The sequence below is a fragment of the Silurus aristotelis genome, assembly GCF_946808225.1.
Source record: "Silurus aristotelis genome assembly, chromosome: 24".
NCBI classification, from domain to species: domain Eukaryota; kingdom Metazoa; phylum Chordata; class Actinopteri; order Siluriformes; family Siluridae; genus Silurus; species Silurus aristotelis.
The window spans coordinates 8,498,627-8,516,594 of record NC_139597.1 but is presented as its reverse complement, the minus strand read 5'-3'; the positions used below and the strand labels follow the sequence as shown (position 1 = coordinate 8,516,594).

The 17,968-nt window shown below is 37.1% G+C and overlaps 1 protein-coding gene across 6 annotated transcripts; it reads left to right on the top strand.

Annotated features, from left to right (window-relative positions):
• The first annotated feature begins 927 nt into the window (after positions 1-927).
• On the top strand, positions 928-17,674 carry mdm1 (Mdm1 nuclear protein). Of its 6 annotated transcripts, none has more exons than XM_083528128.1 (15): positions 928-1,097; positions 1,910-1,991; positions 5,167-5,480; positions 6,085-6,219; positions 6,535-6,708; positions 6,832-6,974; positions 7,105-7,201; positions 7,837-7,857; positions 11,910-12,109; positions 12,246-12,485; positions 12,664-12,806; positions 15,503-15,636; positions 15,963-16,197; positions 16,786-16,851; positions 17,230-17,674. In XM_083528128.1, the coding sequence occupies exons 1-15, from the start codon at positions 1,080-1,082 to the stop codon at positions 17,343-17,345; spliced, it is 2,118 nt and encodes a 705-aa protein (XP_083384254.1). In that variant the 5' UTR covers positions 928-1,079; the 3' UTR covers positions 17,346-17,674. The 6 variants fall into 6 exon arrangements, with proteins under 6 accessions (XP_083384254.1, XP_083384255.1, XP_083384256.1 ...); XM_083528130.1 differs by having other exon boundaries at positions 953-1,097; positions 6,535-6,672; XM_083528131.1 differs by lacking the exon at positions 928-1,097 and adding an exon at positions 1,196-1,295.
• The last annotated feature ends 294 nt before the right edge of the window (positions 17,675-17,968 follow it).

The following is a 17,968-nucleotide window of genomic DNA, read 5'->3' as shown; positions in this document are numbered from 1 at the left end:
CCTTTTAAGTGTACAGTAAAACCCTACTGTACGAGCAACTAATAGTACGAGCAAATGAAGATAAGAGCGACCTTGCTCGCAAAATATTACCCTATTTTGCAAACAAATTTCGAAGGCACGAGCAAACCCACGCTGCCGGCTCCCCGCATTCGGCCGAGGGTAGCATCGGTCACTTAGTTCATCTCGTGTCTCTCAGTGTTCAGTGCAGCAAAAGCTTAACTTTTTTAGTGTTATATTTTTATTTCACTAAAAATCTTGAAAAATGTCTCCCAAGAAAATCAGTGATGGTGCAGGGAAAATAGATTTACCATTGAAACCAAGAAGGAAATAGTCGAAAGGTACGAGTGTGGTGTGCGTCTCACACTCGCGATCAACCACTACCACATGGGTGTTAAATTACGTTTACCGTACAGTAATTTGCGGTGTATTTGTTTGTTAAAATAGGCTACAAATACTTTTTAAGTGCAGAAATAAGCAATCGAATAAGGTTTCGGAACGGATTAAATCACTTTTACATGAATTCTTATGGGGAAAATTAGTTCCAAAATACGAGCAAATGGACTTACGAGCAATTTTCACGAACAAATTATGCTCATCCAACGGGGTTTTACTGTATCTGCAACCAAATAAATATATTCAGACATTGTGGAATGGAAAAAAAAGAACGTTTTTAAAGCGACACAATTGATTTCAGCTTGTGCAGTTTGCTACAGATGCGGTTTGTGAGCTGTGACTAGTGCGCTCTCTGAGCATCCAATCAAAAGACGTGAAAATCAAATCCTACATGACTTGATGCCTTCTAGAGGGCCTCATAATTACCAACTTAAAAAACAGTTTGGTTAAAGCAACAACTTCAAGCAACATGGATTTTAAGCTGCCAGGAGACCGCACTGTTCATTTCTAAAGGCGCTTTAATGCCCATGCGCGTATCAAGGGACGCTCGAACCAGGGCGCGTCACCATGGCGATTAGCGTCTTTAACTTGCAACCAAATCCCTTAGCTGCGTCCCAGCCGGATATACAGCGTGTACACAACCCCAGCGCGTCTGCTCTCATTTAGCTCGAGAAAGTGTCCACAAAATGACGGTCCTTTTCAAGGTATGCGATTCATTCACTTTATTATAAACACAGCGAGCGCGAATTCACAGCCCTGTGCAGGGGAAGAGCTGAAAGCGGAAGTTGCTCCGATTTACGTCACTGGGTTTAAACTAAAGCTCTTAGAGCCGAGGCTGCTGATGCTTTCGGTTTTGAATAAAAACAAATAAGCCAGAAATTGACAGAGAGAATCCGTGAGGGGTAAAGTAATATCTACTGCACTTTACTTTTAGTATATCTTCTCTAAAGATTTTTCCGAATGATTTTATAATTCGCATGTTTTCGGTAGTAAACACAGTGATTTCCTGCACTCACCAACACACCTATCGTACAGTAATCCGGGCTGTTGTGTATTCATGCGACACATTACACTGTAATAACACAATAAACTCTAATAGAGGTTCCAGAGGTTTCACTAATGCGTCCAGAAAACATCTGTAGTGTGTTAGCCAGTTTTACTAACCACGGATTGGAGTACTTTTATTAATCCCCAAAACGAAATTGTGATTTTCACATATACACCATCTTGTCATCAGATGGGGTCTAACAAGGCTACATGCCTTGCTCAAGGACCCCACTGATGCATCTTGGCAGTGCTGGGGCTTAAACCCCTTCCCTTCTAAATAGTAACCCTGAGGCTTAACCACTAAACCACCACTGTGCCCAGATTAAAGTTTGACACCTGTACTGCTCCAGGTGTGCAGTTATTAGATTAAACATTGTTCAGCAAAAATGCTGCACTGTTGAAGCAATGAGCAGTCTAGTCATCTTGTTCACCACTCAAACATTACTTTTGTGCTTCCAAAACCAAACAGGGCACCAAAAGGCATCAGAGTAAACACAAGGAGTCACAGAAGCAAGCAATGCGATTGGCTGGACTGCGCTCTGACCAGTTGGGTGAGACACAGCACACTTCCTGTCCCTCCTCTGCTGATTATCATGAACTTCCTAGTCCTCACACATGTTGAATACTGCTAAGCTTATCTAATAGTTTATACAACAATCATTTATCTACCTGTCGTTCATGACAGGGGCTTGAACCAGGTTTGACTGCTTAGGATATGTGGACCCTAGAAATGTGCCACAGGAGACTAGGGGAACCCAGCTGCAGAGACAGACCAGAGATCTAGAGTTTGTACTTTTTTTTTTTTCTTCAAAAAGTCCAAAAAGGGGCAAAAAAAAGAGACATTAAAACAGAAGTCAAAATCTCAAGAGTTTAGGGAAATGAAAGTGAGGAAAATAAAATTGAATACGATCTTCTTGAGAAAAATTAGCTACAAGATATATAAATTACTAGCGAGAGATATAAATTACTTGTGTAAAGGTACAGCAAAGAAAAGCAAAACTTACACTCAAGAAGGAGAACAGGATAAATGTGGGCTAACAACTGACATACACTCTGTCTGTCTGTCTGTCTGTCTGTCTGTCTGTCTGTCTGTCTGTCTGTCGCCGATAGCATGATAGACCAAAAAACTTATAGGAAATTGTTTTTATGGGGTTTTATGTAGAAATAATGAAATTTATTCATTAAAATGAAAATTATTCATTATAAAATTAAGTAAAATGTTAATACTGTACAGTTCATGTATTTACTATAAATGTGACACAGTGCACTGTATTTCTACGAATTTACACAAAATTTAATTTGCTATATTCTTGCAAATATTTTCTGTGTGTGTTTAAAGTGTGTGGGAGGATGATTTTATGGGTTAAACAAACAAAAAAAGCATTTTTGGGGTGGCGTAGGTTTATCGCGGTTTTTCGTTTATTGTGGGTGGTTTTTGGAACGGGGGCTTACTGTGTGTGTATGTATATATTTATATATACAGTGGAACCCGGTTATCTCGCCCTCGGTTACCTCGACAACCCTATTAAGTCGACGTTTTTGAAGTGGAACCGCTAAATTCTCGCTTTTTCTCAGCATTTTTTTATCGGTTATGTCGACTTTTTTATGTCGCCGAACCCTGATATCTCGAGCACAAGGGGGGAAAAATTAGCCATTTAACGTCGGTTATCTCGGTGCAGCCGCAGAAGAACTCGCGAAAGTGGCGGAAAAATCAAGTCTTACAGCTGCTCCAGGTGTTGTATTGTATACTGGTGAATCTCTGCTGTTAGTTACTGCACATATGTCTTTTGTTGTTAAATGTTATGCGATGAACGGGAGGCGAAAGTAGAAGTGCGGCGCTGAACAGCACACGGGAGAACGTGGGATGAGGAGCAAAAGCATAGAATGAACACCGGCAGGATCGGGGGGGAATCCGCGATGCGCTTTGGGAAGAAAAGAGCAGCCGTTGAGAGAGTGCCGGTGGGAAGACACGTACCGGGATACGCATGAGCGATAACAACGACCGACGTGAACCAACATATACCAACAATAACGGACAGTGAGAGTGTGGAAGTTTAAATAGGAGCTGGTGATGATGATAAACGAGCACCAGATGTGCGCGATTAAAGCCGGGAGCTTCAGAGAAAGCGGCCGAGAAAACACCTGCCACGCTGAAGTGGGCGCCGAAGGGGGCGTGGCAGGTGGATTCCTGACAGATAAACATGTACTGTATGTATTTTTATAGCATGCCTTCATCAAACAAATCGCGGCAACGCTGTTGTGTAAAAAAACACACACATATATATATATATATATATATATATATATATATATATATATATATATATATATATATATATATATATATATATATATGTGTGTGTGTGTGTGTGTGTGTGTGTGTGTGTGTGTGTGTGTGTGTGTGTGTGTGTAAAACTGAACCAATACTGCTTTGTTCAAAAACAAACTCCACCACTTCAATTTACAAGCTAATTATATGGTAATAAAAACACAAATGTAAATATTCATTAAATATATAACAATTGAATTAAATTAAACTTCGATACTTAGATAAAAGGCGATTTAGAATGTGTCTGAATGTGTAATGTCATTATTAATGTTAATTCAACATGTAATCACACATTATGCTGATGTTCTACTCAGGTAACACAGCTGTGCAACAAACCATTAAGAAGTCATGACCATTTAAACAGACACATCTGTGATCAAGTGCAGATAGATATCTTTGATCCCTCTGTTTTAGTTCCTTTTATAGCCATTTTATAGCATCTTCAGATGTCGGAGCAAAGATGTGAAGAAAGAAAATGAGAAAATGCAACGAAAGAAATTAAAAGCATGCTTTATAAAAGCTGCGTGCTCACATTTTAGGCCATTAAGAGTTTATTTTAGAGTTGGTAAAAAATGTGCAATTTTTAAAAATCATTGTGCAAATGTGCATACTTAATAATTGACTCTATTTACACCGTTCTGATTTATTTGAAGGTATTTGTTGGTATTCGTAGGTTATTCAAAGGTAGGCTTCTACACAAAACAAACAGAAAACATTATAAATAATAAAAGTGAGAAGTGTTTAATAAAGAACGAACCTATTATTAATAAATATTTGCTATAAAAATTCTACCAACAATTCTACATTACGGATAGAGCAATGACTTAGGCATAGTGGTTTTATTGGTTTTAATAGACAATTATCGTAACATAAACATTTGTGACACAATTTTGCAATGGCTTTGAAAAGGTCTCGACCAATCAGAATTTATATCAGCAGCTATCTAATCTAATAGGAAGGATTAAGGATTATATTCAGAAAGGACACCCAAGGCACAAGCTGGTGATTATTTCTAAGGCCCTTTTTAATAAAGCATAGGTGTGCTTTTGAGTATAAAAATGGTTAATTGGTTATGGTGGACATGTTAATAACGTGTATTTAGGATGCATGTATTTTAGGAAAATGAAGTGTTTTTTTTTAAACTCTGGCAACTCTGCCGGACTCTGGCAACTCTGATAACTGGAAAAAAAAACCACCAAGATACAAATGTTTTATGAATTGGAGAGATCTTCACAAACAAATGTATTGCGCACTGAAAATTATCATTATAAAATTAGTATTGTTGTTCATATATTTATGATTATTCCAAACATTATGTAAGCACTAATGCTTTTGGGAATTTCTTTTTAACATGTGGGTATATGGTAATTCTTCTGTTCTCTTCTATTTGCCTAAAGGAATTAGCAGAGAACCCCAGTTTCAATCCAAGAAGAGAGCCCATTTAAAGCCACCTCAAGGAGCTACAACCTTCCAGTGGGGAGATCCAGGTGTTTTAACCAGAAGGCAGATTACACCCCGTTCGGCTTCCCCTCCAGCTGTGGTCTCTGCAGCACAAACCGGCAATGCAGAGAATGTAGAATCCCCTCTAGCCCCGAGAGAATCCAAACCAACAAGAGCCTTGACATTGACTCCGGTTCAGAAAGACTGGTCATCTGATCACATTTCCAGGGCCTCTGCTGACCAGCAGACACAAAAACAGCCAGCAGATGGGGTAAGCACTAATCACACCTGCAGTTTAGCAGGAAAAGGTGAAAGAATTTGTATTAGTTACTTGCATGCTTTTTCTACAATATATGTGCAAACTGACATTGTGTAAATAGTTACATTGTTCATTGTTGAGCATTAATATGCGCAAGTACTTATTCTGGAGTGCTCTTGTTATATTTATCAGACCGTTCCCACGTTACATATCATGTCATTACATCAGTTTAAGTGCACTAGTAACCATTGTAAATTCATTCTGTAAATTCACTGTAAATTCATCCTTTAGTATCTTGAACCACTGCGGTCCCCTGGTGGTCTAGTGGTTAAGATGCAGCGCTCCCACCGCTGCGACCCGGGTTCGATTCCCGGTCAGGGAACCATCCCCAGCCACTCTTAGTGCCGGTCCCAAGCCCGGATAAATTGGGGAGGGTTGCGTTAGGAAGGGCATCCAGTGTAAAACATGTGCCAAATCAAACGTGCGGAGGATCCGCTGTGGCGACCCCTAACGGGAGAAGCCGAAAAGAAAGTTTAGTATCTTGAACCACTGCACTTTGGAGCAGTGAAGTGGAAATACTACATGGTGTACCAATGTTCATTATGCTGTTCCACAGGTTAACCATGTACTGAAGAAGAAGGCAGGCTTGAAGTCAGAGCGCCAGAGGAACGTGCGCCAGAGCTCCGAGTATCAGAGGCAGTATCAGTGGAGAACTCCTGCAGCTGATTCACCTCTTCTTACTGCCCAAGAGGTATCAGACCTTAAGTAGCACATAAGAGGTGATCTTCAGAGTATTGTAGTTGCAATTCAGTTCTTGATTTCCATATTACTGTGAGATTTGACTTTTTTAAAAATAGATTGTAAAAGAAAGAAAATAAAACACCACCACTAGATGGCAGTAGAGGCACACTACATAAGACAATTACAAAAAAACTAATGGACCTGTCGAATATCTTGTAAATGGTTTTAAATGGTTCTAATAATGACTACATACACACACTCCTAGTTGCAAGAAAATGCATTTATTTATTTTAGTGATATTGTTTATTTCTGCTCTTATTTCTAGATGGTGTACTCCAGCAACAGGTCTATCCCACCTTTTAAGTCTAATCCAGTAGTAATTGAGAGTGAATACAAGCGGTGTTTTAAAGGATCACCTCCACCCAGAGGCCCACGCTTACGAAGAGACATTGAACTAAATGAGGTTTTACCTTTTAAAAAGGATATCACCCAAGAGAAGGTACAGGTGTATTTATTGTAGTGAGATAGCGGTTGATTTTGTACACAATAAACAACATATGTAATACAGATTTCCCCTTTTTTTCCCCATTTGTTTTCTTCTTTCACATCATGCTAATGACAGAGTAAGAAGAAAAAACAAAGGCATCAGCGACTCAGCAGGAAGTCAAGCCCAAAAGAGAGATCTCCTCATACAGAGCCACAGCCCTTAGAGCAGAAACCGGAGACACCACAAGCCCAAAAATCTGTTTCACCCAAAGTGGTTAGGTGTGTCTGCTTTCACATGTTGTTAAATAAAACAAATTAAATGTCAATTGATATAATGAATACCTCACTACTGAATGGCAAAGTGCACAATGTATTACACAGACCTTTGTGATCTTTTTGCATATCGCAGGAAGGCAAAGACTGAATACAGCTCAAACTTCCGCTCTCCTTTTCAATACTGCTACAGGGACGGTGCCTGGGTCAAGTCCAAGACTGTAGGAGAAGAGGTAAGCTGACTAACCTCACATTTCTCACTCATACACTACAGGACAATTTGTAACACAAGTACTGAACGCAGGGTGTGATGATCATAGTGCCCTATTATATTGATTATATAATATCTTCTGTGCAGTCTCAAGACTGTTAAGATTGGTGTGGCCAAGTCTGGTTCTACTATTTTTCAGTTTACATTCAACACAGCAGCAGCAGCATGTTCCTGCAGTTGTACTATTCAGGTCCTCAGAAAACTAACATGATTAAGAAGTGTTAAATGCTGCAGGATGGAAGATCTTTGACATCCCCATTTTAAATTCAGTTAAAATCATTAAATATCTATTTTTTTTAAATTACACTTCGAACTACCGATCTAACTTCTAGAGAATTGCTGATTAAACCATATACATGAACGTGTTTTGGTAAACTCAGACATTTTGCAGTCTGCTGTGGGTTGTTTTATTTTATGATGAGTTGTAACTGTGGCAACAGCAAATTGTGTATACTACTTCTCATCAAAGATTTAAAGAAAACTAAAAAAGAACCTACATCCTGTGTAGGCTTTTGGAAAACAAGAGTATTTATGCCGATGCTTGCAATTTGGCACAAGGGTGTTTCTAATCACTGATGTGTGTCATCAATCTTACAGGATCACAAGTGGTATCACGAGGTAAATTACCTGCCTTTTATTTTACTCTTTCTGTTGTTGCTGTGGTTTCAGGTGCCCTGACATTTTCTGTAAATATGTGCTGAAAGCTGTGTGATTTGCAGGTGCCATCACTTTTTACTGCATAGGATCATGTCTTGTAGTCTTAATTATGAAGTTATATACAGGAGTCATCTTTTTATGTCCACTGTTTACCACCATTTTAATGCCACTCATACGCGTTTTTACAAAATACAGCTTTGTTAGGTATATACAGTCACCACAAACTTTTTATGAAAACAAAACCAAAGGAATTTGTAACAGTGTGCAAGCAGACACCAAGTAAGATCACACATAAGCCTGAAGCACTTTTTGAAAAAATACATTGACAGCTTTCCAGCTTACATGTCACTTTCGGCTTTGCTCAGCTTATGCCCACATACAGGGTTGGATCTAGAGAGTTATTTATGGGGTGGCATAAACATTATGAGGGGTGGCAATCATCCTTACATGGTCCTTGTGGATTCAAGGAATAATATACATATTCAGTTTATACACTCTGGCACACATTTTTATAGTGGTGTATAAAAATGAAATAAAGACTGATATATGATTGACTATACCTAAACCTGACATCTGGATTAGGAAAACATAAATTTAATTAGATGGTTTTTTGAGTTCTATGCAAACCTTTAGCAACTTTAAGTCTATGCCAAGTTTTATTTACTAAACCTGTTTTCACGTGATGTTGTTTGTCAAAAGTTCGGATAATCCTGAAGATGCAAGCTACCGAACAACATACTTTTGAAAATAGTTTAGAGTTAAGATGTTAGTCAGTAGAAACACGCAAAGAATAATTAAAATGAACTATGATAATATATAAAAACTTACATGTTTATTACAAATCCTCTGAGTCATTTGTTTGGACTACGCTTTTGACTACAGACTAATAGAAAGATGAGATTTCTTGACATTATTTACGAGTAAATGTTTTTTTTTTTTATGTCATCACATTGAATTTCTGCTGCTGTAAATCGGTCGAGGAAACTGATACATTGGGATACCAGGGGTGGCGATGCTTATTCTTAGGGTAGCAGTTGCCACCCTGTGCCACCTTGGTAGACTTTCTCCTGGCCACATACAAACACGTTCAAGGAGAGAGAGAAAGATCATGAACACAGCATTAACCACAATGTCACCATTTCTTGCTTTACCCTTCTGCAAATGCAAATTTCATTAACAATTGCATTTTTTCTCTCATATATACTTACTTAAATTAATTTGTGTGAAGTAAAATATTTTACTTCAAAACATGCATACATTCTTATATGTCTAAAATATATAAATGTTTTCTTGGTCTTTTATTATCATAAGCTTCTTGTATCTTGATAATCCAAAGGCTTACGCCAAATGGTGATAAACAATAGGACATACAGCAGACAGATTTCACTATAACAAACAGATGTTCTGTGAATTCATAAGGGTTTATAGGATTGTTCTTGGATTCCTTTGTGATAATGATTGCCTCTGTTGTGGGGTTCTCCATAGAACACTTAAGGCTAAAGAGCTAAAGAACTCTTTGGAGTGAACATTACTTTAAATCCCGACCAGGTAGAAAGCAATAAGGGTTAATGTTAGTGAAATAAACAACTGATTTTCTCCCTAGATGTGTGCCAAGCAACATTAAGAATACAATTAGGCAAAAAATGTGACCACTACTAAATAATAAGACTCTCCTCATTTATTTATAAGTCACTGACCCCTACAATTTCTTTCTGCTGGAGCACAAACTCAAGGTTCATGAATACACAAGTCCAAAGTTCAGTGATAAAACAAGTAGTTTCGTTTCATTAAATGTTACTAGAAGCAATTGCGCATCGCTCATATCCTGTGCTGTAGTTAAACAAGAGTTCTTGGCCTCTCTGGTTCTAGCATTATTATTAAATTATTATACATTTTATAAAATATTATTAATTATTGTAATATATTATTTAGCAATCAACTGTTTTCCCAGACTGTCACATGACATTATTTGTGTAAATAAAAAAACCTTAACACACAACATGTAATTCTCAACATTGTAATTATATATCTTTTAATTTGAGGTAAGTTAATAAAAGTTTATTTGAGGTCATTTTCAGTCCTCAGTATGTTGTGTGTCTGCTGCACACTATCTCATTAGATATTTGATATCTACATACATTTGATACATCTACAAACCCGATTCCCAAAAAGTTGGGACACTGTACAAATTGTGAATAAAAACAGAATGCAATGATCTGGAAGTTTCAAATTTCAATATTTTATTCAATATTTTATAATATTTTATTATGATTTTAAATTTCATGGCATCAACACATCTCAACAAAGTTGGGACAAGGCCATGTTTACCACTGTGTGGCATCCCCTCTTCTTTTTATAACAGTCTGCAGTCTTTTCTTTGGGTGAAAGATCTGGACTGTAGGATGGCCATTTCAGGACCCAGATCCTTCTTCTATGCAGCCATGATGTTGTAATTGATGCAGTATGTGTTCTGGCATTGTCATGTTGGTAAATGCAAGGTCTTCCCTGAAAAAGATTACATCTGGATGGGAGCACATGTTGTTCTAGAACTTAGATATACCTTTCAGCATTGATGGTGCCTTTCCAGATATGTAAGCTGCCTATGCCACACGCACTCATGCAACCCCATACCATCAGAGATGCAGGCTTCTGAACTGAGCGCTGATAACAACTTGGGTTGTCCTTATCCTCTTTAGTCCGGATGACATGGCGTCCCAGTTTTCCAAAAAGAAATTCAAATTTTGATTCGTCTGACCACAGAACAGTTTTCCACTTTGCCACAGTCCATTTTAAATGAGCCTCGGCCCAGAGGAAACGGCTGTGCTTATGGATCATGTTTATATATGGCTTCTTTTTTGACTTATCGAGTTTTAGCCGGCAACGGCGAATGGCACGGTGGATTGTGTTCACCGACAATGTTTTCTGGAAGTATTCCTGAGCCCATGTTGTGATTTCTATTACAGTAGCATTCCTGTATGTGATGCAGTGCCATCTAAGGGCCCAAATTCCAGATTCTCTAAATCTTTGGACAATATTATGCACTGTAGATGATGATAACTTCAATCTCTTTGCAATTTTTCTCTAAGAAACTCCTTTCTGATATTGCTCCATTATTTTTTGCCGCAGCATTAGGGGAATTGATGATCCTTTGCCCATCTTGACTTCTGAGAGACACTCCCACTCTGAGAGGCTCTTTTTATACCCGATCATGTTGCCAATTGACCTAATAAGTTGCAAATTAGTCCTCCAGCTGTTCCTTATATGTACATTTAACTTTTCCGGCCTCTTATTGCTGCCTGTCCCAACTTTTTTGCATTGTGTAGCTCTCATCAAATCCAAAAGGAGCCAATATTTGGCATGACATTTCAAAATGTCTCACTTTCAACATTTGATATTTTATCTATATTCTATTGTGATTAAAATATACGTTTATGAGATTTGTAAATTATTGCATTCCTTTTTAATTCACAATTTGTACAGTGTCCCAGTTTTTTGCAATCGGGTTTGTATGACAAGCTCTCATGAGGTCATGTTAATACATGTCTAGTTTACAACAAAAGTGTTGTAATGTGTGTGTGTGTGTGTGTGTGTGTGTGTGTGTGTGTGTGTGTGTGTGTGTGTGTGTGTGTGTGCAAATGAGACTTTCAGTGTAATGAGTCAGCATGTTAGCAAGTAAGCAGCTTTCTTTCCACAGAACTTTCAGGTTGTATGTGGTTTTACTGGGTTTTTATGTGCAGTAATTAAAACATTGCATTATTCATGTACAATTTTGTATATTGATTGTAATTCCTATTCTTTGAGGACATGTTGATATACCTGTACTTGTCTTACATTTGTATATGACAGGATTTTCATTTAAACCAAAGCAAATAAATTTTTGCTTTTTTCTACCAGTCTGTTTTTTGTTTTTCAAACTAAAATTTGCATACAAGATAATGACTAAGAGTAAATTAGTCAGCCAGTGCAGATTGTTTTGCCCTGAATTTGAAATATCCGTGGCTTTATTCTCTTAGGTGCAGGAGCTACGTCAGAAAGCAGAAGCGTATAGAAAGAGGGCCTGGGGAACTCACTTTTCTCGGCAGCACCTGAGCCAAATCCTGTCAGAGCAGAACTGCCTGTGGGAAGTATCTAGTGGTTCTTCTCCATCCAGTCTCACTGATGAGGACACTCATTCCAATAACAGTCCCATTATCGAGGCCCTGGATCTGGCCAGGTACTCTAAGAAAGTCTTCAGTTAGATTAGGCTTTATATACCTAAAACCCTAAAAGTGTGCCTTTCACCTCTGTATCATTTATAAGCTCTTTCTATCATTAACTCTTTTCTGTCTGTGTCCTTTATTTGCTGCTAGTGTCAAGGAGAGCTGTAGCCCAAGTGGATCCATGTCCTTGACTGCAAGTAGGAGAAACTCTTGTAATGAGATAGAGCTTCCTTGCAGCCCAGCCTTTCTTGGACACAGGAGAAAGGCATGGGATGAGGAAGTAAATCCTTGTGAAAGGGGTGTGGCTGATATAACACAGCAGAGGAAGCAACAGCCCGAGCAGACTGAGGAAGGAAATATAAGTAGGCATTCAGAGAACAACAAGGAAGAGTAAGCTCTGAATCAGTTACATTTTATTCTTCCATAATTTCATAATTATCTGTTGCTTAACATCTATTATGGTGTGTCACTGAAATGAATACCCGAAAATGTTGTAAAGTACATTCAAATATTACAAGTTGTTTAGAGTTTTGTATTATATCCTGATTGTGGAATTGCGTTTGTTTAGGGACAATTTGGCAGAGCGTAAACACTTATCACATGCAGAGGAATCTGGAAGCTCCAGTGACGAGGGCAGATTACCTACTCCCAAACTAAAAACAATGCAGGCTTTACAGAGGACTCATCATGACCTCACTACTCCTGCAACTGGTAACTAACTAAAAAACCTCATTCATCTTTCACACTTCTCAGAGTATCTCAACTGAAAATCTCATACTGTATTTTTACATTTTCAAGTCAACTTCCTACAGTAGCCAGTGGTGCACTCAGGATAAGTAGTGGCTCAAAACCAAAGGCCCTTAGTATGCAAAATAGCAAATAGTTGTCCTACAAGGCTGACATATAGTAGAGCGAGGTATGCGTTAGGACTGGGATCTCGCAGATGTGAGGGATTTTTACCAATGTGGCGAGAATGTGGTTTTAAAAACTAAAACGAAATTAAACTATTTTGTGGCTACTTACATAGCTTTATTATCAAGGCAAAGCACAGTATTTCAAATTGTTTTCTGTTCACTCACACTTACAAGGATGCAAATATCTAAGAGCAAAGACTCACTTATTTGTTTGTATGTATATGACAAATTAGTTCATAACAAAATATTACCAATGGGACAAAATAAGTGCAAGGGGAGGATGGTGTAATCAGTGTCTGCAGAAGTGTGTGGGCATGGTCATTGGCTGAGAGTGAGACTGGGTGTGAGAAAAGGAAAAAAAACCAGGTTGGAATATACAGTGCTTTACATTACAAAAGCAACAAGGTAGGAAGTAGGAAGTGATGTTACCTAACATAAAATTAACAGCACATGACATTTGGCAGACAATTGGCAGAAGTAAACTGAGCTCAAAATCAGGACACACGTGACTGTAGATAGACAAGTTACTAAACTGTCATTAAAGGTTTTAGATAGTAGACCTGTTTTTTTTCATGCTGAAAGAAGTTTCACTATGAATACAAAAAGGCTGTCAGAATATCTGACATCTGAACACCATCTGAACTTTTTTTTTTTTTTACCTTTTTTGCGTGCCTTCTGCATGATTTTGCCAAAAAAAAAAATGTTTCACTTCTTTGTCAGTTCATTGACATGTCTGAAACGTTAAATATATTGTATTATTCCTAATGACAAATACATTCTAATTATGTTTTTACCATGAACATGTGCCACTCTTAATATACAAGGTGATTTAAAATATTTACCATTTTTGGTGTACAAACAGCTCATTTAAAGCAAATTATTTATATATTACAATCCAGAATTGTTAACCTAACCTTAGATAATATTGTTAGTGTTTCCACTAGTGTTTCCTCAAGCCTTGCAGTGTTTTAGTGGTATATATGTCAACAGATGTTTACAATATTTAAACACATTAGTTTTTGTTTTCCTAAATGGACCTCAGGTTTCTTAGGTACAGTTAAAAGCAGCTGAGAAATTCTGCTTTAAAACCACTTTCCACAAGGGAGTGCTATTGAGTAGCTATTGAGTGCTTTATTGGCGAACTGAGAACCTACACAGTCCTGTTCCACTAACAAAGTGTGTGTATGAAGTAGTGCTGAACACCCACAAAATACATAAATAAATGACTCTACTGCAGCGACATTATACCAATATATATTGTATATATATAGTGTGTGTGTGTGTGTGTGTGTGTGTGTGTGTGTGTGTGTGTGTGTATATATATATATATATATATATATATATATATATATATATATATACGTTTTTATCATTTCTTTTTTTATTTATCATTTCAAATTTCATAATTTTTATTCACGTCTACATTTTCTTACATTTTAGATATTTGTAAAACAGATCGTAGTTCTCTTATTTGTTTACTTTTACATAAAATTAGAAACAGTCTGATATTGTGACAGAAACTTGAATAATAAAGACAGTCTTCAACAGTTAAGTGTAGATTGACATATAATATACACCCTTATTGTTAAAGAATGTTTATGATCTAGTGATTGAAGCCGTATCATCCAAACACAAACTTGAATGACACTGTAAATTTACTACTCAAAGAATTTACTAAGCAAACCAGTGCGGCCTGGAAAGTTTCTCACTGAGCCATCAATCATCTGTACCATACAGAAAATTGTAACAGCGTCCTTTTTTCTAATTGTTCCACTCTCTTTACATTGTTGCATTTAAAAACGGAACAAATGAAAACTTCCTTCATTTTCATATGTTCGGATTTAAGTAAGAACTTGCTTCTCATGGGTTTTTGGGTCAGCGGTTGGGTGAACAAATGGAAACACCAGATGAACGTTTTTCAATTGACTAATTCACTTGACAGCAAACAGACAGATTAAATATGTGAACAGAGAAAATGTCCAAACAGATCACTGGATAATTTAAACATGGAAAAGACCAAACAGTACAATTTGCATAAGGAAACGTGAAGTTAAAATGACCACAGGCTTCATAATGCTTGGTGAAAGTACGTAGAAGCTTTTTTTGGAAACTGTCTTTAATGAGGGCTGAAAATGCCATGACCTTGTGTAATGAGTGCAATGGAAGAATGGTAGTGATGAGTCATCTTTAATTTTTCTTTTTACTATTGTAAAGCACACTGGATAACAGTGTCTTCTAAATGAAAACGTTTAAATGTAGTGGAAGCCTGCATGTGAATGCATTGTTGAATGTGGTAAAGAAATCACTTGCTCCCTTTCTGCTCTTAGCTCATCAATATAACGTATCTAGAAGTATGCCATAACTTGTTTACATGTTCAATGTATTGATTACCCACAAATTATATATTAAAAAAGGTGTCAACAATGTGCTGATTTTCCTGACTATAATAAATGGCATAACAAAGTGGAATTACGTTTCTCTTCCACTTATTAGGTGGCGCTATACTAGTCTCCCCTCAGAAGAGTAAGCATACCAAGACCTGCAGGAGGACTGAACCACCACTTGGAAAAGCTCACTCACTTTACAGACTCCTCAGTTGTGCATCAAATCCTGAAAGAAACAGCAAGGTACCTAGGCTTCTTAAAAAATGTCACTGAAAATTATAATTATATATATAATTATATATATAATTATAAAAAATATAATTTTCTTTTGGTCAACTAGATATTCATTGAGATGAATGGCCTAAATGATTAAACAAACAGAAGCTAAAAAACAATTGCTATTATCTGAAAAGTAAGACATTTTCAGCAACCTAGTCATGTGACTATAATATATAAAGAGTAAGCTATCAGGTGAAGCTTGAAATGAGGCTTAAATTCAGCAAGGGATTATGTGCTTGCGAGATCACATGTAACAGAGATCAAGAGTAACATTCTGCTCCATTTCACAGACCGAGGGTGTGAGCTCATCTCGTTCTCCTCCAGCTGCAGGGATGGCAACAGTAGACCCACTTCCCCTAAGAGAAGACATATGGACTGAGGACTCTCCTAAACCTTCACCTGATCCAAAACTAACTAGAAAAACACCTCATAAAAAAGCAAGCACTGCCTGGATCATAGACTGTACCCCTTCACATGCTAACAGAATTCAAGGCACACTGAGGAACCCGGAGTTTCAGCATAACGGTATATTTTATGTTTTCCTAGTCTAATAGGGGTATAATCGTCATCACTAACTTTTCTTCTTTAAAGTGTGTACAAAAGCCAGACATAATAGCCATATAAACTATACAATGAGTCATTTACTGTCAGGGAAAAGAGTGAGGTTAAGTTACCGCCAACAGCACCAGGAGAGTAATTTAGGTCAGTCTCTTATCCCCACTCTCTTTTTCTGTGTTTTTTTTTTCCATTACCTTGTCTTGTTTTTTCTTCCATTGACGGTCAACTGATGAGAATTAATCCCCTTGCGCTACCTGACCAAGCTAAATCTTTACTCAACACTGTCTCCATTGTGATGCATTGTGGTACAATCTATTCTCTACTCCATCAATACTGTGATTTCACACCTTAACGCCTCCGTTCCGACCTATTCTGATGAAGCTGCATTTTCAGACAGCAGTGATGTTAGAAATGTAATGGTCAAAATGCAATTAGAAATTAAGTTTGCACTCTATAAAAATTCAGTCATTAGATATACAATATGACTGGGTACATTATAATGTCACCACAATAAAATGACGAAAGACTTCTCTTGCCTGTTTTTTTACTTTATAGGTAACCTGGGAGTCTATCGGCCAGAAAGAGCTGTGTCCCCTTCCAATGACTGTCTATCTGACAATGGTAAAATGATCTTATTAATATGTGATCACATAAAAATGTTGCGACGTATACACGACATTTCCAGTTTATTTAAAATAGACTCAGCATTTTTACAACCAAAGGTAAACTTGAGGCAACATTTTATTTGTCTGTCAGAGTTCATAGCAACCTAGTTCTGTGATTCTTTACCTTTTGATGTGGTACACATACTGGAAGCATTGAACATGGTTTAACCCCTAGTTCGCCAAGTCTGGTATTTGGTTATTATTCTTATAAAATATTATGCAGTAATTAATATGTAATATATTTATTCACTCAACTTTTTCCTAATTCTGGCTTTATATGTTCTAAGCAAACACTACTGATCTCTACGTCTAATTGTATTCACTTTCTCTGTAGATTTGGATGATAGGATGTCCCAGATCTCATTCCAGTCAGCAACTTCCTGCTCTTTGGCATCCCAGGTTTTGGACCGTGCTCAGAAGAGGAAAGAAGACTTCTGGGGAAAGAGTTAATGCCAATTTGGTGCAGAAATCACCTCTTGCTACTCACAGACCAGTACGCTAATGTATAATATAAAATTCAGGGAACTAAGCCTTAGAATTGACATTTCTTGTAGTTATAAAATATATTTTGATACTAATGATATAGACTGGTCATGGACAAAGGTATTAATGAATACACTTGAAATGAAATTTCTATGAAATTGTCTAAAAAATTTAATGCAAAAAAAAAAAAAAAAAGTTTTGTTAATTAGTTGGTACATTTTGTATTGTATTTTGTATTTACTGTCTTTTGACAAAACAGTATGAGCTCTACTATTATAAAGACCATGAAGTCAAAAGTCAAGATATACACATTGTACACGTTCAAATTCAAGTTTGAGGTGACAAGATGACATTTTTCTGACTATCTCTAACGCGCATGCACACACTCACACACTCACACACACCTGTTTGGAAAAAACCTGTTCGCACACATTTTAGCTTGTAGATTTGATAGTGCAGTCTTCTGAATACCGTGAAACCGTGTTACCAAAGCAAGTCTCAGAATATTCATATTTTGTAATAGTTAATTATTTAGAATATTAATAGTTTTTCATTTTTTTATTGGATTTTTATAAAACAAAAAATGGACA